Genomic DNA, 22,986 nt, shown 5'->3' with positions numbered 1-22,986 from the left:
TCCACTCCTGTCAATACCTATGTCTTTTCCACTCCAATTTACCTTTTTTATTTTTTTCTAGCCATGTTTGAAATCTGAGGTGAAATGCCTCAACCAGAATCATTCTTTGGTAAAGCTAGAGCCAAAATCCTAGCTTCCTGTTCCTTCTTTGTCAATAGACCACACAAAATTAGATTGAGCCATGTTTATTCATCTGAGAAGTTTTAGGCATTGTTGTCTTTCTGTCCTCTCTTGAGATGAGAGTTTTTGACTGTTATCCTTACATGCTAGTTGTCTTTTGGGCATGAGTGTTTGGGGAGACAGGGAGAAAAGAAATGTGGAAGCAAAGCCTAGGCAGTTGGACTTCACTATGTGTGGGATTGTGTGTTAGGTAATTCTATAGCCCTCACATGTATACACCAACCAAATAGGTCCAAAGAGAGTGTGATAAATTTCATAGCCAACCCTCCCATTCATATACAATGTCTGTTAATAGAAGGTTTTGTTTCCACTTTTATTTATTTGTTTGTTTTGGGATTTTGGAGACAATGTTTCATTCTGTAGTTCAGACTGGCCTTGAACTGACTATGTAGGCTAGGCTGGCCTTGAACTCAGGGGCAGTCATCTCACATCAGCCTCCAGAATGCTAGAATTACAGGCTTGTATGCCAGCACCCTAAGGTTGATAGAAATTTTTTGAGTGTTACACCATTTTAGGAACTGGTGAAAGGATAACTCTTTTCTGAGTCCCTGAGACCAGTTGGTACAAATGCATTTGTTTCTTTTCCTTTTTCTTTTTTGTATTGCATATTGTTATCTTAGAAGTAGTTGTTCAGGTTATAAGATCTAGGCACAAAAAATGATCAATCAATCAAACAATGACAGCACAAACTGTTATTTTTAATGAACTAACAGAACTAGTAATATAGTTATTTGTCTTGCACACATATACATACCTATGGTTGTATGTGTATACCTACATACATACAATCTTTTTTTTTTCATTTCTCCTTTCCCCTGTCCTAGTTGTTGTTTCCTTTTGAGCACCTTCTTTCCCTTTCGTTATTACAATATCTATTGTACATTTTGGACCTTACTATTCTTGTAGGCTTTTTATTATTATTATTATGTATTTTTACACTAGGGAAACAATGTGATATTTACAAATGTGAGTCTGATTTATTTCACTTATGAGTTTAGTCTCAAGTTGCCTCCATTTACCTGTAAAAGCCTCAATATTACCCTTTTTTAGAGCTGAGTAATATTCCATGGTATAAAAATACCACATCTTTTTTATCCATTCTGTAGTTGATGGGCGTTTGGGTTGTTTCCAGACTTAGCTATTATAAATTGTGGTGCTGTAAACATAGATGCTCATATATTGCTTACGTCGTATTTTCAATTTTTCTGAGAAAATACCTAAAAGAGAGTAGCTAGATTGAATAGGACTTCCAATCCTAGATTTGAGGAATCTCCACATTGATTTCCACAGTGGCCACACCAGTCTAAACTCCCGCCAATGTGGAGAAGTGTTCCTTTTCCCCCACAGCCATGCCAACTTGTGTTATCAGATTATTTCTTGACGGCAACCATTCTTTCTGGAGTGAGATGGAATTTTGTTTTCTTTTTAAAAAATTTTTTTTATTGGTACAATTTAAAACCCACTTCTTTACTGCAGGTTCTGACAAAGAAATTGATGTGATTGATGTGACCCGCCAGGCTGATTGCAAGATGAAGCTTGGTGACTTTGTGAAATATTATTATAGTGGGAAGAGGGAAAAAGTCCTCAATGTCATCAGTTTGGAATTCTCTGATACCAGGTAGAAGGGCAATGGTAACAAAAATCCTGATGAAGTGTCTTGAACTTGTGTTATACTGAGTATATATCTATGTTCTTTTCCTTTTTCTTGGTGGTTTTTTGTTTGGGACAAGGAGCTGATTTATACTTTCTAGGGTAGCTCCTCACATCATGACAACTGAGTCATATTTGTTCTCTAGAATTTCTAAAACTGGATTGATTATACAGTGTCTATTTTAATTAATTTCTGACTTCTTTACAATCTGGGATAGATTTCTTTGATCCTTGTTTATGTTGTGTCATGGTCACTGTCTGCCAGGATAAGTCCTTTGTACTTGAAAATAGATTCATTAAAATTATCACCAAGTAAATTCTCTAAGGAGAATTTAAAAAGAAGAGGCTATATTATAACCTGTGAATGATTTTGTCTGGCTATGTGTGTATATATGTGTGTGTGTGTGTATATATATATATATATATATATATATATATATATATATATATGATTTTTTTGCTTAGAACTGTGAAAAATACCAAGAAATCACAACATATCTTTTTGTCCTTAGTTAGGTATTTATATTTTTAACTTTGAAATAATTACAGATTTATGGGAAGTTGCAAAAAAGTATTCAGGAAGCTCATGTATACTCTGTAACCAATTTCCCACAATGGTAAAATCTTAGCATAACTACAGTACAATATTCAAACCCTTGGTATTGTTTTTTAAGATGCAAAATTAAACAACCTGGAGGTGTTTTATTTATTTATTTTGTCGTTTATTTTTCTATTTTTTTAAAAAGTTTGTCTTTTTGAGACAGGGCCTTGCTATACAGTTTGGGCTGGCCTTGAGCTCACTTTATAACCCAGGCGAGTTTCAAATTTGCAAATATCTTCCTGCCTCAGCCTCCGGAGTGCTGGGATTACAGGCATGCACCACCTTGACTGGCCTAAAAGTGTTTTCAAAACTGTGTTTGTTTATTTCTACCTCATTTCATCCTGAAAGACTATTTGAGTTAGCTTGAAAAGATGCAGAAGGCTATGGAGAAGAAAAAAGTGGAAGAAAAGGAAGATAATGATTGTGAAATAGGATGCATCTAGTAGGTACTCTATATAAAATGCATATATCAATGTCTGCATCATTAATGGAGTGGACTGTAGAGTTTTCACTAAATCTTCTGAAGGTTAGAACAGAGAGGAGAGTGCAATGTGATTTTATATAGGATAGAAACAACTAGAAGTAGGATACTGAGGCAGGAGGATTGCTGTGAGTTCAAGGCCACCCTGGGCCATAAAGTGAGTTCAAGGCCAGCCTGAACTGTATAGTGAAATCCCATCTCAAAAAACAGAACAAAACAACCAGAAGTTTCAGAGAAATGCTTTTTTTTTAAACCTGAAGCTGAGTCACAAGAGGTTTTCTCACTATGAGAAACTGCTATTATGAGATGGAGATGATCAATAACTGTTATAAACTAAGTGCCAAGTGAGTATAGTGAGGTAGGGAGTATAATCATTTATTGGAGTAAATGGCCACTTTTTACTGGGGTAGAGTGTAAACTGGAGCTTTGTATTTTAGGAACTGAATGGAATGACTAGACTTACAGAAATTAATGTTGTATGTGCCTTTATAGATTCTGTGGGCAGAGCTTTTTGTTTTTCATCTGACCCTGCATCATTGCATATATTTTATTTGTGCTTCAACTGTCAATTTCCGTACTGCTGACATTTACTTCTACCCCTTCCTTCCTAGGCTTTCTAACCTTGTGGAGACACCTAAAATTGTTCGAAAGCTGTCATGGGTTGAGAACCTGTGGCCAGAGGAGTGTGTGTTTGAGAGACCCAATGTGCAAAAGTATTGTCTCATGAGTGTACGGGATAGCTACACAGATTTTCACATTGACTTTGGTGGCACCTCAGTATGGTACCATGTGCTCAAGGTAGGAATGGATATGACTTCTGGGAGCATCCAGATGTGGGAACATTCTGCATGTGTCCATGGTGGCACAAAATAAGGCTGCTTATGCTTCCCTGAATCCCAGAGTCTATTTGTGTAACATTCCTATGTAACTACTCTTCCCTGATCATAGCCTGTCTATACTTTATAGTTTTGATGCATAATCAAAAAATTTAAGTAACAGCAGATACCTGAAGTTTTCCTAGATGTGACCCTCTTTCAGGGAACCAATTTATAGTCCCACAATATGTATAGATATATCCATATTTATTTTAGACATTCCTCATAACATGAGAAACTTTGCTTCCTCCAGCTTTATTAATATATTTTAACTTATATACCATAGATTATCTTTTTTTTTGAGACAGAGTCTCACTTATCCCAGGCTTGTCTCGAACTCCAAGGGATCCTTCTGCCTCAGCCTCCTGAGTTCTGGGATTACAGGTGTGTGCCACCACACCCCGTTTTGACTATCTATTCTAAAGATACAGTTTGATGCATTTTGACAATTATATATGGTCCTTTAACTGTCACCCAGTCAAAATAGAACATACGTGAAGTCTTTTTGGATCATGATTCCTATAGTTTTCTTTTTAGTGATTATTATAGCTGTAATTGAAGCATTCTTAGTGACTATAAAGGATTTTTACCTTTAGGAAAACAATTCTTAGATAATTTTGATAGTATTTTACTATTACTTATACTTCAGTGATGCTTCAGTTCATGAACTTAATTCTTTCCATGGTTCTGGTCACAAACTAAACTAGACAACAAGCAAATCAAATTCAATGGTCAGGTTCAATGTTGAACTTATGGAAAATTTGATTCCTTTCTTATCCAGTTCAGTTTGTGACCAGAACCATGGGAAGAATTAAATTTGTGAACTGAGGTACCACTTTTAGGTTTCCTATCAGAAATGTCAAGGAAGAAGGCTGGTAATCCTAGCCCATAAGGAGGCTGAGGGAGGAGGGTTGCCAGGAGTTTGAGGCTAGCCTTGACTACATAGTGAGTTCAAAGCCAGTCCGAATTACAGAACAAGACCCTGCCTCAAAAAACAAAAAGCAAAACAAAAAGACAAACAAAAAAGAAATGCCAAGAAAGAATAGTAAATTTAGATTATTGGTGTTCAAATGATCTTCAACTAGTTTTGCCACAAGTTTATCATGAAGAAATTTGAGTATGTAAATGAAAGTGCTATTATGCAAATGTTACATTTGACTCTTATTTTTAAATAATTTCATTCTCATAGAAAAGTTGCAAAAATAATGGGAAGATTTCCTATGTGCCTGTCTCCAGATTTCCCAAATGTTAGCATTTTATTTATTTAATGTTACCAGTTTATTGTATTTTATTTTTCCCTAAAGCAAACATAATACTTAAATATTTTTCTTTTTCCCTAAGGCAAACATAATAGTTTCATATTTTTTCCTAGACATTTGAGAAAGATTGAGTATCCCTTTATCTCTGATATTTCAGTGGATCTTAAAGACAAAGTTATTGTCAATATAATCACAGTATAAATTATTACACTCAGGAAATTTAAAAAAATCAGGAAATTAATATTGCTATAGACTATCAAATGATCTATAGAGCTGTTAAATTTCTCCAGTTGTACAGTAGATGTTTCTAGTATTGTTGTTTTTTGTTTTAGAATTTATTATTGTGAAATAATATTGTTAAATCTTCAATCTAGGGGATTTCTTTTTGTTGGTGAGTCTTTATTTATTTTTTTCTGAATTGTCTATCTGGTGATTATCCAGGCAAAGCACAATTAGGAAATAAAATTTTCTTCTAACAAATAATCACCTAATATCATCTTCTAGAATTCCTTGGGCAATCACTGAACTTTAAAATTTTTTTAGCTTCAATTGCAAAGGTGAGTATAACACTCTATAAGTGGCATTTAAAGGCAACTTCAGATTTCTTCTCATCAGTAATATGGCCTTAAATTTTCTTATAGCTAGCAGAGTCATCTGTAGAGGCTATTTTTCATTTGTCATTGCATCTAAAATAGGAGCACATGGTATATATTTCTCCTCACTTAAACAATTTTGTTTGGAATGTCCTTTCCAAATTGCTTTTGTCAAATTTATAGAAACAAAAGTGCAAAGTCAAATTCACAGAAAAATTATTCTTGTGGAGTTTGAGAAAGAATATCTTTTGGAGCATCCTTAACGGACTTTTTCTGGAAACACTTGCTATTTTTGGCACTTCAATATCTTTTTGTTTCAGGGTGAGAAGATATTCTACCTGATTCGCCCAACAAATGCTAATCTGACTCTCTTTGAGTGCTGGAGCAGCTCCTCTAATCAGAATGAGATGTTCTTTGGTGACCAGGTGGACAAGTGCTACAAGTGTTCTGTGAAGCAAGGACAGACACTTTTCATTCCTACAGGTCTTCCTTGGGACCTTTTGGGATGGGAGGGAGTGTTTCATGAGGGCAGAAAGAGGGGGAGCTTGTAGTACTACAGCCAACTGCTTCCCATAATGTAATAATCTGATTATGTGGGATACCTCTCTCATATCAACTGAAGGCCTAGAACTAGACCTCAGGAAAATTTATGTGGTGGTCAGTGGGGAACATGTTTGGGAAGGCTGCAAATGGAGGAATGGTTCAGTAGGAAGTTGATGGACTCCATTGCACTAGGTTGATGTCAACTTGGTGAGCAAATAGGGAACAGGATTCTCAGCCCTATGACTAAGGATAGTGACTAGTCTTTTAAGTTAGAATGATCTGAGATGAGTGGGACATTTATTCCTAAACAACATATGCCTGGGTTTTACTCCTGGAATTGTTAATTCTAAGGTGAGTTTTTAGTATATGTATTTTGAATAGGTCTCCCAGTTGTTTCAACCGTGGGTGAGTTTACAACTTTACTTGATTGAGTCTTCCATGATACAATATGTATCCCCATTTATTTAGATTTTCCTTGATTTCTTTAATCAGCATTTCTTTTGCTTTGTTTTGTTTTGTTTTGTTTTGAGTCAAGGTCTAACTATGCGTTCAGGCTGGCCTTGAACCCACTATAGAGCCCAGGCTGGCCTCAAACTCATGGCAATCCTCATGCCTCTCAGCCTCCCAAGTGCTGGGATTACAGGTGTGCAGTACCACACCCAGGTATATTAGTGTTAAATTTTCTTGAAATGTTTTATACAATTGTTTACTGAAATCACATAGACCTAAAGATTTCTTTTTGGGGAAAATTTTTCATTAACATTGATTTTTTTTCCTAATATTTACAAGGGTAGTTCATATTAGATGAGTTGTGGTAGTCTGTGCTCTTCAATGAATTGATCCATTTTTATCTTTTGTCCTTGTGTGTGGGATTGAAGCCAGTGCCTTGCATGTACCAGGCATGCATCTGTTTCTGAGCTATACTTCCAGCTTTATTTCATCTAAATGGGTCAAATTTATATGTATAGGCCAGCTGTCATGGCACATGGATATAGTCCTAGCTACTCTGAAGTAGGAGGATCACTTGATCTCATGAATTTAAGAGCAGCCTGGGCAGTATGGGGACATTGCATTTAAAAGAATATTTCTTTGGAGTTTGTGTGTGTAGAGTTATTTAAAGCATTTATTTATTATCCTTTTGGTGTCTTCTAGGTCTTTTTCGGTGTCCTGTGTTTTAGTGTCGGCAATAGTTTTTTTATGCCTTGTTATTATTGTCCGTCTTGCTGGAGGGTGTTCTTTATTGATCTTTGTAGGAATCACTTTTGTTTCATTGATTTTTCTATTATGCTTTTGTTTTCTGTTTTATCAATTTCTAAATTTATTTTTCCTTCTATTTTGGATTTACTTTGTCTCTTTTTTCAAGTTGAGATAGGAGTTTAGATTATTGATTTCATACTTTTTCCTAATGTACGCATTTAGTTCTATAAATTCCCTTTCAGCATTTATTTAGCTGTGGCATGCAACACCCTTCGATAAATTTTTGTTTTCATTTAACTAAATTACTTTTGAAAAATTGAGATATAATTTGCATACTATAAAATTTATTCCTTTTGTTTTGTACCTGGGATCAAACTCTCAATCTTGCGCTTGCCAGGCAGGCACTTACGCCAATGAGCTAAATCCCTGGCCTATAAAATTTATTTCTTTAAGGCTGTGTTTCAGTTGTTTTTAGTATATTCACAAGTATATCACTGCTAATACCAGAAAATGTTTACTATCTCAGAAAGAAACCCTGTGCCCATTAGCAATCACTTCTTATTCCTTCCTCCTCCCAGTCCCTGGAAGTTACTTTTGTACTTACTTCGTATATGGATTTGCCTCTCATGAATATTTTGTATAAATGGAAGCATCTAATATGATTAGGACAATATCACACTGTCTCAGTTATATGTGTGTTATAAGTTTGAAAAGTATGAAATATCAGTCCTCTTAAGTTGTTTTTTTTTGAGATTATTTTGGCTATTCTAGATTTCTTGAATTTTCATATGAATTTTTAGATTAAGCTGTTTTATAGATTTTTAGTAGTACTCTAGTTATTTTTTATTTGTGTGGTTTTGTTTTTTTGAGATAAGGTTTCATTATGCAATTCATTATGGTCTTGAACTCACTTCGTAGCCTAGGCTGACCTCAAACTTGAAGAGATCTTCCTGCCTCACGCTTCCAAGTGCTGGGGTTATAGGCCTGTGACACCATCTCTAACCTGTTTGTTGTAGTTTTTAAATGGTTGCTTTAGTTATTGACATACACACAGAGTATATCACAGTCTGTTGGTTTATATTTTACTAGTTTGAAGGAAGTGTTTTGTCCTCTCATTCTCTGAAAGAGTCTGAAGGTGCTCAGGGTATCTCTAGGCGTCACCTAAGGAGCAGGTGATGTAGAAAAACCAGCTAATACTGCTATAGCAGCCAATAGATAATGGTTGGAGAAGAGGAAATGAATACGGGAGAAATTTAAGAAAAAATTATAATATCACAGAAGGGGAGAGGTAAAGGTCAAGGAGTATAATTGTGTTCTAAGTGGGTACAAGCTCTATGGCCAATCTGTTGAAAAAGATGTTTTGCGAAGAAATTGCACAATTGAACCTAGGTCTCTGCAGCAGAGAAACTTCTTCTATTGCCTAAGTTAGAATTAGAAGTAGTTATGGTGAGGTGCTGATGTTCTAAAATACAAGAGAGAGTTAGTTAAGGTAACAGATTGATTACTGAAATGGACAGTGTGGAAGGGGAAGTTTATTAACTCCAGAGGTTGATTCAGTTGAGGTTTATAATGATGGCAGACCTGGCCAGTTGGTTGTTGGGACAGAGGAAGAGCTAAGAATGTTATGTCACTGCTAGGCCTTTTTTTATATGTGTGTGAAGTGCTGTGGAGGGAACTTTGGTACATTCACACCAAGCTACATCATGAGCCCTTTTTATTGTTTTAAATTTTGAGGTAGAATCTCACTAAGTTTTCTAGGCTGGGCCTGAACTTGCAGTCTTCCTGTCTTAGCCTCCCAGAGTGCTGGAATTATATGTGCATGCCATTATGTCCAGCTTTAGGCAAACTGTTCTGAAGGAGTTGAGGTTGAGCTAAGTAGGAATTGGAGTTGTTCAGAAGAAGTAAGGCCATCTGCCAACTCTAATTTTGCATTGTTACACTGCAGGATGGATTCATGCTGTGCTGACCCCTGTGGACTGCCTTGCCTTTGGAGGAAACTTCTTACACAGCCTTAATATTGAAATGCAGCTCAAGTGAGTCCTAAATTTGGCCATTCCTGTTAGTCCTTAGTATCTCCTCTAGAGTGAGAAGTACAGCATAGTAAGAGGTGAGACAATTAAAGGAATTGATCCTGCTTTCTGCTGATATTTAGTTTGAGGATTAATACCTTTTTTTTACTTAGTAGTTATGTGATTTTTGGCAAGTAATGCAACCTTTGAGTTCAAAATTTTCTAATATATTAAAATAGTATCTCATAGGATCATTGTCTGGATTGGAAATAGTGATTACTTAGCATCCAGAATAGTGACTGATATACATAGTAGATACTCAGTAAATGGATCCTTATTGTTTTTTCTCCTCGTTCCAGAGCCTATGAGATTGAGAAGCGACTGAGTACAGCAGACCTCTTCAAGTTCCCCAACTTTGAGACCATCTGTTGGTATGTGGGAAAGCACATTCTGGACATCTTTCGAGGTATGGAGCCCTTTGCGAGTTGTTCCTTTTTTCTGTGCTTCCTTTTTTTTTAGTTTTTATTTTTATTTTTTTGGTACTGGGGATTGAACTCACAACCTTGTGCTTTGCCAAGAAGGTGCTGAAGCCACTGAGCTAAATCCCCAGCAGTTTTTTTTTTTTAATTTTAAAGAGAGAGGTAAAACACAATTACCAAACAAGATAATGGAAGAGTAATAATGGTTAGTACATTGCATATTGTTCTGTTTAAATTAGTAAGAGTACAAGATATCAGCATTTAATTGTCAAATCAATATTAGCACAAATAGCACAAACCTTTCTTTTCAGTGAATTAAAAAAAGTGGTAGTATAACTGTCTTTTATGTATAAACATGTATATGTATCTGTGTATATATTTGTGTGTGTGCATATATATATGTAAATACAATTTTTAAAAATTTTCCCTTTGTTCTGTTTTCCATTTCCCCATCCAAGTTACTCTTTCCTTTTTAAGTTCCTTCCCATGTTACAATATTGGTTGTACATTTTGGATCTTATTTACTATTTCAGCGTCTCACATTAGGGAGTCCGTATGATGTTTACACATGTACATCTGGCTTCTTTCACTTATGATTAGGATCTTGAGTTGTGCTCATTTGACTATAAAAATTTCCATTTTTATCCTTATGGCTGAGTAGTACTCCATTGTGTAAAAAGTCCATATATTTTTCATCTATTCCTCTGTTAGTGGATATTTGAGTTATTTCTAATAACTATTATCTAATAACTATTCTAATAACTGTAGCTATTACAAATTGTGCTGCTGTAAACACGGGTACACATATATCGCTGTGGTACAATGTTTTTAATTCTTCTGGAAAGATACCCAGAAGGGGAATTGCTGGGTCAAATGGGACCTCCAGTCCTAGTTTTTTGAGAAATCACCACACTGACATCCACAGTGGTTGCATTAGTCTACATTCTCACCAACAATGGAGAAGGGTTCCTTTTTTCCCATAGTCCCTCTAGCATTTGTTACTGGTTGATTTCTTGATAATAGCTGTTCTTTCTGTGGTGGGATGGAATATCAGTGTTGTTTTAATTTGCATCTCCCAAATGATCATTGATGTTGAGCATTTTTTGATATATTTGTTTACTGTTTGTATTTTTCATCTGAGAAATATGTTTTTGTCTCAGATGCCCGTTTTGGGATTGGGTCTTTAAAGTTTGGAGGTCTGATTTTTTTTAGTTCATTATAAGTTCTTGTCTGAGGAACAGCTGGAAAACATTTTCTCCCACATTGTGGGTTGTCTCTTCACTCTGTTGTTGGTTTCACTTGCTACACAAAAGTTTTTTAATAAGATGAGAGCCTATTTATTGATCTTTTGTGATAGTTCTGTGCAATTGGGGTTTTATTCACACAGTCTTTGCCTATACTAATGTCTTCAAGAGTTTTACCTGTTATATCTATCAGCAGATTTTAATGTTGATGTGTTATTTTTTAATTGTATTTTAAAGAGAATAAAACCAAGCAAAATAAAACAGAATAAAGCCCAATAAAAACAAAGCAGTGCAAGCGACAGAGTACTTGAAAACATTACGAAATCAACAACAGTTATCATAATGTCTTTTGATGTCTTCAAAATAGATAAGACATCTTCAGACATAATAAAAGTCAAACAAAACAGGATAGAAACAATAAAAACAAAACAATGAATGCAATAAAAGACTTTAAAACAAGACAATAGTAAATCTAAAATAGCTACCATAATATATCTTGCTATCTTTGAAATAGCTGCCTATGCCATCAGACATAAAAAAATAAAACAATGAAAATGATATAGGACTTCAAAACAGGATAATAGAAAATTAATTATAGTTGTTACCTTCAGAAGGAGATTCCCCCCTCGAAGCCACACTGCATACCACCATTCTCTGAATAGATGATCAGACCACCGGCCCCAGACCTGCAAAGTCATTGAAACACCAAACATCACAAGTATGAAATTGTATTTCACCTCAGTAGCTATCATCACAGCCTGTTTTTCTCCAGATCAGCCAGTTGCTTATGGGGAGAGAAGAGGATTGGCTCTTCTCATTTCCCAGCCTGCATCAGAAGGAGCTGGGTCTGTCTATCCCCCAGAGGAAGGCAACTACGCGTTGTGCTGGTTCACAGGGAGAGCTTGCTACATGGTGAATTCTTATTCTCTTCCCCTGTAGTCCACAAATAGTTCTGACTCATAGGAAAAGGCTGGGCTCTGGATATCTCTCCAGGGTCAGTGGCCTATGTATGACACTTGTTCATAAAGAGGGCTCAGTGTTTCTGTTTTAATACTTAGATCTTTGATCCATTTCAAATTTAGCCATAGTGAAATGTTACCGGTCCAGTTTTAATCTTTGATATGCGCAGAGGCAGTTTTTCCAGCAGCATTTATTTAAGAGGCTGTCTTTCTTTTAGTGAATGAATTTGGCACCTTTGTCAAAGATAAAAGGACTGAGTATGTCTGGAGTTATTTCTGCATTTTATGATCTTTGGGTCTTTTTTTTTTTTACTAGTACCATGTTGTTTTTATCATAATAACTTTATACTATAATTTCAAGTCAGGGATTTTCATGCTCCTTGCCTTGCCTTTGTTGCCCAGAATTGCCTTCGGTATTCTAGGTCTCTTCTGGTTCCAAAAAAATTTAGGATTGTTTTCTCTATTTCTGTGGGATATGCTTTAGAATTTTGATTGAAATTGCATTAGATCTATGTAACAATTGGGGAAGTATGGCCATTTTCATTATATTGGTTCGTCTTACCCAAGAGAAAGGAACATCTTGTCATTTTCTGATACCCCCTTCAATCTCCTTTTTAAGAGTACTGTAGTTTTCAATATTGAGGATTTTTACATCCTTTATTAGGTTGATTCCTAAGTATTTCATTTTTGAGCAGTGCTATTGTGAAAGCTGTTTTTTTCTCTAATTTGTCTGAGTGAGTTTGTTATTTGTGTACAAGAAGGCTATTGAGTTTTCAATGTTGACTTTGTGTCTAGTAAGCTACTGAATTTGCTTATTAAATCTAGCAGTATTCTGGTGGAGTTTTGAGGGTCTGCTATGTAAATAATGATAATGTCATCTGTAAATAATGATAATTTAACTTCTTTGATTATTCCTTTTATTTCTTTCTCTTGTCTAATCCCTCTAGCTAAAGTTTCCAGGACTATGTCGAATAAGAGTGGAGACAGTGGATATCCTCGTCATGTTTCTGATTTTAGAGAGCAAGCTTACAGTTTTCGTCCATTAGTATGATATTGGCTGTTGGTTTGTCATAGATGGCTTTTATCAGATTGAGATAAAGACCATCTGCTCCAATTTTCTGTAGGGTTTTTTTTTTAATAATAAATGGGTGCTAGAGTTTGTCAAAAGCTTTTTCTGCATCTCTGAAGATGATCATATGATTTTTATCCTTGACTGTTAATGTGACATGTTATATTATTGATTTATATATATTGAATCATTCCTGCATCCCTGAGATGAATCCCATTGGTTATGATGTATAATCATCTTGATGATTTGCTACATTCTGTTTCCTAGTATCATATTGAGGATTTTTGCATCTATATTGATCAGAGAGATTGGTTTAATCTCTCTAATCAATCTCTCTAATCAACATAGATGCAAATATTCTTTCTTAGTTGGGTTCTTCTCTGGTTTTGGTATCAGGGTAATACTTGCTTCCAGAAACGAATTTGGGAGTCTTGCTTTCCTTTCAGTTTCATCAAGGAGTTTAAGAAGTAGCTGTGTTAGATCTTCTCTAAATTTCTTGTAGAATTTTTCAGTGAATCCATCAGGGTCTGAGCTTTTCTTTGTTCGTAAGTTTTTAATTACATCTTTGATTTCATTGATGGATATTGGGTTACTTAAGATTTTATATCTTCTTGACTAAGCTTTAGTAATTCATATATATCTAGCAATCTATTTCTTCTCCATTTTTCATCTTATTAGAATAAAAGTTTTTGAAGTAGGTATAGACAAATGATTCAATATATATAAATTAATGATTTATTCAATATATATAAATGATTCAATATATATAAATCCATAATATAACATGCACATTAACAGAGTCTATCATTTCTGTATTTCTGCAGGGTCTGTTTTGATTTCAGCCTTTTCATTACTGATTACTTAGATTTGAGTCTTTTCTTTCCTTTTTTTGATAAAGTTGACTACACGTTTGTCAGTTGTGTTTAATCTTTCATAGAAGCAACTCTTTGATTCATTTATTGTTTGTATTGTTATTTTAGTTTCCAATGTATTAATTTATGTTCTGATTGTTATAATTTTCTCCCTGGTACAAGCTTTTGTCTTAGCTTGCTCTTCTTTTTCTAAAAGTTTGATGTTCAGCATTAAGTTATTTATGCTTGCTCTGTTTTCCTGATGTGGGTATTCACTGGTATACATTTCTGTCTTACGGTGTTTTCATTGTGTCTCAGAAGATCCAGTATGTTGTATTGTGTTTATTATTCAATTTGTAGAAACTGTGTATTAATATCCTTTGTGACCCATTGATTGTTCAGGAGGGTGCTATGTAATTTTCATGTGTTTATGAAGTTCTTATGATTTCTTTTGCCATGGATTTCCACTTTCACTGTACTATGGTTTGGTGAAATGTATGGGATAATTTTAGTTCCTTTGCATTTGCTTAAGCATGATCTGTGAACTAGTATGTGGTCATTTTGGAGAACGTCCCATGTGCAGTTAAGAATTTTGTATATTCTGGTTTTGTGGAGTAGAACATTATGTAGACATCTACTAAGTCCATTTGTTCAGAAGTTTGGTTAAGTTCTTGTATATTATTGTTGATTTCTTATTGAGTTAATCTGTCTTTTTGTGACATTAGGGTATTGAGTTTCCCCATACAATTGTATTAGTGTTTATTTGATATTTCATGTCTCCCAGTATTTGTTTTATGTAGTAGAGTGGAGTGCTGTTTGTTGCAAATTGTTGTCTTTTTTTCTCTTGGATTATTCCCTTTGCAAGGATGTGGTCACCTTTGTCTCTCTTATATCAGTCTTGTCTTGAAGTTTACTTTGTCTGCAAGTAGAATAGATACCCCTACTTTTTTCTGGGTTCCTGTTGCATGGAGTATTATTTTTCATCCTTTAAATTTCTATGTATGAATTTTTTAATTAAATGTGTTTCTTGTATGTAGTATATTATTGGCTCTTGCTTCATGATCTGTTCTGCCAGTGTGTGTCTTTTGATTGGTGAATTGAGATCATTAACATTGATAGTTATAACTGATTTGTATTGACTTGTCCTTGTCATGTTGTTTTCTTTTGTTGACTCCCCATTTTCCCCCTCCCTCAAGTTGTTTGCCTTCTCTGGTAGATTCCTTCTTTTTTTCTTTTTTATCAGTACCGGGGATCGAACTCACGACTGTCTGCTTGCAAGGCAGGCGCTTATGCTGCTGAGCTAAATCCCCAGCCCCGGTAGATTCCTTCTGTTGGTGTTCATGGAGTTGTAGTCCTTATTTCTTTCTAAAATGTGCTTCAAAACATTTGGAGTGCTGATTAGGTGGTCATGAATTTCCTGGCATGTCATAGAAGTGTCTTATTTCTCCATGAGTTTTGAAAGATAGTTTTGTAGGATACATTATTCTGGGTTGAAGGTTGTTTTCCATTAAAATGTGAAATACTTTACTCCAAGATCTCCTTTACTGGATAGTTTGTGCTGAGAAATCAGCTGTGATTCTTATGGGCTCTCCTTTATAGGCCATTTCTTTTCCTGAACAGATTTTAAAATTCTATTTGGCATTGAATTTCTGGAATCTTCACTTAGATATGCTTGGTCAGATTTTTTTGTAAATTCTGGCTAATGGAGTTCCATATATCTCATTTATCTGTGTGTCAAATTCTTTCTCTCTCCCAGCGAAGTTTTCTGCCATGATGTCTGTTAGAAGTTTTTTTTTTTAATATCATGTGTATTATCTTTTGCTTTTTCATCAAGTCCAATTAAGTTGAAGTTATTGTACTTTGCCTCATCTAGTAGTTGCTATATTGATTTCTCATGGTCTCTAGCTTTTTAAGAGTGGAATATGTTTGTTGAGAGAAAGAAAGCTTCTGTCTGAGAGAGAAGGAGAAGTGGTCTTGAGTGGGTTTCTGAGGATCCTGTCTTTTCTAGGGATTTTATAGAGCGTAACCCCAAAGTGAGGCAGGTCCAAGGTGGGGCAAAAATGGAAACTTGAAAGTTAGACATGAGGCAGGACAGATCTGTGGTCATAAAAATTTGTTACCTAAACAAGTCCTAGTCTTGAGTCTATGAAACAAAAGCAAACTCTTAACCTGCATCAAATGACCTTGGTGCAAGACATCCAAATGATACAGGGTGTTGTAGGCAGAAGTTGTGCAGAGAACAACTAGAATCAGGATATGGAGTTTATGATATTATTTTTATGATGGTCACCCAGAGTTAACACAAAATGCAGGAAATCCACCCACAACACTAAAGACATAGAATGTTTAGCCAAGGGCGTGAATCCCACAGCAATGTCCCACATGAGTCCAGATGAAGACCCAGAGCTCATGACAGTGCCTCCCACGAGTCCAACTGGAGGTCTAGAGACCACAAGAAGGACTCACGCCACTCTCTTTTATGGATCTGTGCTGGGAAGGCCCAAAGGGCAGCAGTGGAAGCCAGAAAGTCTATGGTAGCAGGGTGGAGGAACTGTATTGGTAGGTTGAGGGTTCTACGCTGGAGCCTAGAAGTCACACTCACAACAAAGACCAGGGCTGTCCTGAAAAACACCACAGTCATCCTCAGTGACATGGAGGCCCCGAGCTCCTCCGACGATAAACTCAGTTGAATACAACCCAGGAAGACAGCGTGAGGAGTTCATCCTGGAGAGTAAGCAGCACACATCTTCCCCTCGGGAGCCAGGAAGCAATCCTGGACGTAAGGACCAGAGCTTCTCCAAGAGGACCAAGGGCTCAAACAACAACACGTAGGAGAACCCACAATACCTCTGTGCTTCAACGCCTCAAAACCTTCCTCCTTCTTCACATCTCTATTTATGTTGGCAACTTTCCTCAGGTGAAACATCTATGCTTAGCACCATGGTGATTTAATTCCGCTGGTGTTAAGTTGACCACCAGTTTTTAATCTATAACACAGGGGAATGAAGCTCCCAAACTACTAGATGTCTGGTACAACTTTGTGTTCTTTAAAATTGAAGAATGAATTTTAGGAATAATGAAGGTTAAGAACAGAATATATTTAGAGAGAGAAAGAAAGCTTCTGTCTGAAAGAAAGAGAGAGAGAGAGAGAGAGAGAGAGAGAGAGAGAAAGGATCCCAAGTGGATTGCCCCTTTCTAACTATTTTTGGGAAATCTTTCTTTTCATTACCACTAACTCAAGCCTGTGTTGTATATCTGAAATCATGTCTTCATATTGGTTTAATATGCTGAAGATACTTTCAGTGGAATTTTTATTCTCCTGTATATCTGCTTGAATCTGCCTTATGGGTTCCATTGTTTTCCTATGCTGAGCATTCATGGTATCCATAATTTTCTTAAATGCCTCTATTTTGTTTTCCTGTACCTATTCTAGAGTCACTAAGCATGATTTTCATTGTGGATACATCTCTGCAGTTATCTGAGAACTTATCATTTGATTTTTTCTAGATTTCTTATTTAGTTGCTTTGTTGTTACCACTTAAGAGAGTGGTATCACTCTCTTAAGTTACCACTTACAAGAGATGGGTGGTTTTAATATTGTCCCACCTCATTGCCCCCTAGTTTTACCTTTGGTGAACTGGATGTCAGGGGTTGCATCTTGTTTAAGTATCTCTTCATTTTATTTTCTTTTTTTAGTTTAATTCCTGGGAAAATGGTTGTAAATTGCCTATGGTGGGTTGCTTTATTGCTAATCTTTACAACCCTTAGGAAATGACTACTTCTCCAAGGATTTTGAGTGTGTTGCGAGACCATACATTTTTAATTTGTTGGGAATGAGAAGTTGTTGTCTATTTGGTCTAACCCCTGGTTCTTTGGCACTGTGCCACATTATTTTCTGTGACCCTTAGTTAATCTCAGTCTTGAAATACCAGGAAGAACAACTGTTTCAAACAGTTATGTCACTTCTGATTATAGTGGTAACATCCACAATGACAATATCATTAAATACAGCCTACAGAGTGACAAACTTGAGAGAACCATGAATTTTCTACCTGAACCAAATGAACTAGATTTCTGATTATATAACAAAATGTAAAACCAGAAAATTATATGCAGTGTACAAGTTCTTTATATATCAATTTTGCACTCAGGGATTAAACTTTAAAATGGGCTATTGAGAAAATAGAGAAGAGGAAGAGATTGGAAATAAGGCTAGAGAACAAAAGGGGATCACATTACCTTTGGAAAACTGATGTAGATGACTGGAAGGCAAAGAAGGAAGAGGTAAAAAGAAAACAGCACAGAACCATAGCCACAAAGAAGGTAGAAACAATGTTCACACTCTTACAAAAACAAGATCAAACAATGAAAGAGCAAAAGCAAAAATAAAGAGAGACAAAATGACCGCGACAACAAATAAATAAACGAGAGAGAGAGGAAAAAAAATAAAAGAAAAAAGTTTATGTTTAAGTTTGATTCTGCTGTCACTGATGGACAACATGTGTATACAGAGTCCCAATCCATGTTGATTTATCCCAGTAAGGAAGCAGTAGATTTTTGGTGGGGTAGTGGATAATCTAAGCAAGACTGCACCTTCTGGTGCAGACCAGATTCATTTGGCTTGCAGCTATCAGCACTCCTTTTGTGGGCCTGAGCCCAGCTGGGAACCTCTAGATGCAGCTGGCAGAAGCCTGAGTTCTTAGTTCAATTGGTCCCTCTCTAAGATGTCTCCTGACCAATCAGTGTCTTCCATAGGACAACTGAGCCCTCAGCATTCACCACCCCCTAATGCAGTCCTTCATATCCACTGTTCCCTTCTACTTCAGTGTCTCTCTGTGGAAGCCTCTGGGGTCGCCAGCAGTCATTCTGTGTCCACAGGTTTGAACTGTTCCTATCGTGCAGTGAGTACTCTTTCAGAAGGCACCGCCAGCTACCCTCTTCTTCTTTGTTTCTCTCTTCACTCTCTCTGTAGGCTTCAATTAATGCCTCAGTTCCTTCCTGGGTCTGTTGGACTCATGTCCCTCCTTCTTGTCTTCCTCATGTTGCTATGGTCCAGTGTCTAGATGGCAACTCTTAGAGAGGCTCTTTCTCTGCTGTTCATCACTCTCACATCTTGATTCTCCTCTCTGCTTCCTTTCAGGGATGTAGAATGAGAAAAGGTAGAGGGAGGAAGATCTACTCATTATGTATACCAAAACATTTTTGTTTTTTTAAATTTTTTTTTTTTTGGTACTAGGAATCAAACTCATGATCTTGTGCTTGACGGGCAGGTGCTGTACTGATGAGCAATAACCCTGTTCAAAAACATCTTTTATACCTGAAATACATACAGTAAAAATGTTGCTATTTACAGCATCTCCAATGCTCTCCATTTATACTTTTGCTCTGTATCATTGATAACTTCTTTTTTTAAGTATTTAAATATTTTACTAGTACATGTTTGCAATTCATTCAATTTACAGTCATCTTGGGGGATGGTTATATTTCCCATAGTACAACTTTTTTTGTTTAAATCACCTTTTCCTTCTCTCCCCTACCCACCTCCTCAGGATCCCCTCTCCCATTTTTAATACTTTTTCATGTTATTTTCTTAGCTTATGTTATGACATACAGTTTTTACATTAATTGGGGTTATTAGGTTTCTGTCCATGGTGCATCTATATTTCTCTCATTTCCCATTCCCCTTCTGTTCACTCCTTGCCCTTGTTCTGTTGGGCCACTTAGCTATTATAATTGAGATCTATCCCCTTGTCCCTTTCCATCCATCCTTTATCATTTCCAATATTATACTTTGCTTTACTCAAATGAGAAATACCATCTACTATTTAAGCTTATCTGTCTCATTTATTTCACTCAATATTATATTTTCCAGGCACATCCCATTTTCCTGCAAATATCTCAAATGTGTTATTCTTTTTGGGGGGGGGGTTGTTTGAGACAGAGTGTCACTATGTAGCCTTGGCTGGCCTCGGAAGTCACAGCAATCCTGCTGCCTTTGCCTCCCGAGTCTTGGGATTACAGGCATGCACCACCATGTCTGTCTTCAACTGTTACTCTTTATAGCTGAGTAGTATGCCATTATACATAAATACCATATTTTCTTTAATTGTTGTTGATGGGTATACAGGCTGCTTCCAGGATTTAGCTGTTATGAATTATGCTGCTGTAAACATCAGTATATATGTATTGCAATAGTATGATGACTTAAGCTCCTTGGATAAGATGCTTAGCTGGGTTGTATGGAATTTCTAACTTCAGTTTTTTTTTAACTTTTATTTTTTATTTTAAAGAAATTAAGACAAAAGAGGACATAGACATAACAAAGCAGTTCAGATCAGAACAATGTAAATAGCATAGCATTTTACCACAAGACAACCCATAATTAACAGTAACTACCATAGTGTCTCTTTCTTTGAAATAGTTGAGCATGGCTTCGTATACAATAATATCAAGCATAACAGAACAGTATAAAACCATTCAAGAGAGTGAAAGCATTACAGGGCTTTCAGAACCAAATAGCAGAGAATGAACAGTGGCTACTATATTATCTCACTTTCCATAGAAAATTTCTTTATACTATCACACATAATAATATCCAATGAGATATAACAGGATAGAACCAAAGGCAACAGAAAAACAAAAGCATAGTAGGACTTAAGAGTAAGATGATACTAAATCAACTCTGGTTATTCTAATATCTTTTTTTTTTTTTTTTTTTTTTTTTTTTTGAGACAGGGTCTCCCTATGCAGTTCAGGCTGGCCTTGAGCTCACTGTAGCCCAGGCTGGTCTTGAACTCGCAATGATCCTCTCACCTCAGCCACCCAAGTGCTGGGATTGTAGGCGTGCTAATGTCTTAAACACCCAGCTAATGTCTTAAAATAGCTGTTTATACTATCACAGATAATAAAATCAAGCAAACTAGGAAAAAAAACCATTCCAACTAATGAATGCAGACATTATTATAAGGCTTCAGAGCAATGTAATGGGTAATCATGATTACGATAAACTCTTATGTACTCTTACCATATCTTACACTAGGGAGACTATACGGTATTTATACATGTGAGTTTGATTTATTTTGGTTATGAGTATGGTCTCAAGTTGTGTTCATTTATTTATGAATATCTCAATGTGATCATTCTTTATAGCTGAGTAGTACTCCATTGTATAAAAATAGCACATCTTCTTTATCCATTCCTCAGTTGATCGACACTTAGGTTGTTTCCAAGATCTGGCTATTAAAAATTGTGCTGCCATAAACATGGGTACACATATATCACTGTGGTATGATGTTTTCAGTTCTTCTGGGAATAAGCCTAGAAGTAGAATAGCTGGAACAAATGGGACTTCCAATCCCAGCTTTTTGAGAAATCTCCAGATGGACCTCCACAATGGCTACACCAGTCTACACTCCCACCAACAGTGCAGGAGAGTTCCCTTTTTCCCTCAGCCTCTCCAGCATTTGTTGTTGGTAGTTTTCTTGATCCTGGCCATTCTTTCTGGAGTGAGATGGAATCTCAGTGTAGTTTTAATTTGCGTTTCTCTAATGAGTAATGGTGATGAAAAAATTTTTAATGTATTTATTTGCAATTTGTATTTCTGCATCTGAGAACTGTGTATTCATCTCAGATGCCCATTTTTGAAATGGGCCTTTGAATTTCAGGGGTCTGATTTTTTAAAATTCTTTATATGTCTTAGACAGAAGCCCGTTGTCTGAGGGATAGTTCACTAGGATTTTTTCCCAATTTGTGGGTTTTCTTTTCACTATGCTGGAGATTTCTGTTGACATACAAAACTTTTTAATATGAGATGATCCCAGCTATTGATTCTGGGAAGTATTTCCTGTGCGGTTCGATTCCTGTTCATGAATTCTCTACGTACCCCTATGTCTTCAAGATTTTTACCTAATTTATTTTCCAACAGATTTAGTGTTTCTGCTTTAATATTCAGATCTTTGATCCATTTAGATTTTAGTTTAGTATGTGGTGATAGACATGGGTCTAGTTTTAGTTTTCGGCATGTGAAGAGCCAGTTTTTACAGCACCATTTATTAAAGAGACTGTTGTTTTTCCAGTGAACATGTTTGGCCCCTTTATCAAAGATAAAGTAGTTGAGTGTATTGGTAGTTGTGGTTGTATCTTCTAATCTATTCCCTTGATCTTTCCTCTGTTTTTATTCCAGTACCATGTTGATTTTATTGCACTTGCATTGTAGTATAACTTCAAGTCAGGGACTCTGATGCCTCCTGCCTTGCCTTTGCTGCTTAGAATTGCCTTTGCTATTCTAGGTGTCTTCTGGTTCCAAATGAATTTTAGGATTGATTTCTCTAGATGTATGAGGTATGTTGATGGTATTTTCATTGGGACTGCATTGAATCTGTATAACAGTATTGGGAGAATTGCCATTTTTACAATATTTATTCCTCGTATCCATGAGCAAGGGATGTCTTTCCATTTTCTGAGATCATCTTCAATTTGTTTTTTCAGGGTATTATCATTTTCCCTGTATCAATCTTTTACTTCTTTCATGAAATTAATTCCTAAGTATTTCATTTTTTTGGATGTTAGTGTGAAGGGTGTGGCTTCTCTTATTTCTCTCTCCATAATTTTGTTGTTATTGTATAGAAATGCTATTGATTTTTGAGCATTGATTTTGTATTCAGCTACATTGCTAAATGTATTTATTGTATCTAGGAGTCTTTAAATGAAGTTTTTGGGGTCTTCTATGTAGAGTATCATGTCATCCGCAAATAATGATAATTTGACTTCCTCTTTTCCTGTCTTTACCCCATTTATTTCTCTCTCTTGTCTTATTGCTCTGGCTAGTGTTTCCAGTACTATGTTAAATACGAGTGGTGATAGGGGACATCCTTGTCTTATGCCTGATTTTAAGGTAAAGTGTTTCAGTTTTTGGACATTGAACATGATGCTGGCTGTAGGTTTGTCATAGATGGACTTTATCATATTGATGTAAAGACCATATATTCCAATTTTGT

General features: G+C 35.9%; 1 protein-coding gene across 8 annotated transcripts in view; it reads left to right on the top strand.

Annotated features, from left to right (window-relative positions):
* Window positions 1-22,986, top strand: part of Phf8 (PHD finger protein 8) — a 147,530-nt gene that overhangs the window by 28,509 nt on the left and 96,035 nt on the right. For all 8 annotated transcript variants that reach the window (XR_010046551.1, XM_023561305.2, XM_063245936.1 and 5 more), the window contains exons 6-10: window positions 1,657-1,798; window positions 3,524-3,710; window positions 5,960-6,122; window positions 9,325-9,412; window positions 9,748-9,854. Coding sequence is in view for 7 of the 8 variants with exons in the window: in XM_023561305.2 (XP_023417073.1) it covers window positions 1,657-1,798; window positions 3,524-3,710; window positions 5,960-6,122; window positions 9,325-9,412; window positions 9,748-9,854 (687 nt within the window). In the remaining variant the exon portion in view is untranslated. The remainder of the gene's footprint in view (window positions 1-1,656; window positions 1,799-3,523; window positions 3,711-5,959; window positions 6,123-9,324; window positions 9,413-9,747; window positions 9,855-22,986) is intronic.

The sequence above is a fragment of the Cavia porcellus genome, unplaced genomic scaffold (assembly GCF_034190915.1).
Source record: "Cavia porcellus strain 051 isolate PalLab524CR breed Dunkin Hartley unplaced genomic scaffold, mCavPor4.1 scaffold_3, whole genome shotgun sequence".
NCBI lineage: Eukaryota > Metazoa > Chordata > Mammalia > Rodentia > Caviidae > Cavia > Cavia porcellus.
This window is presented reverse-complemented; position numbering and strand designations above follow the sequence as displayed.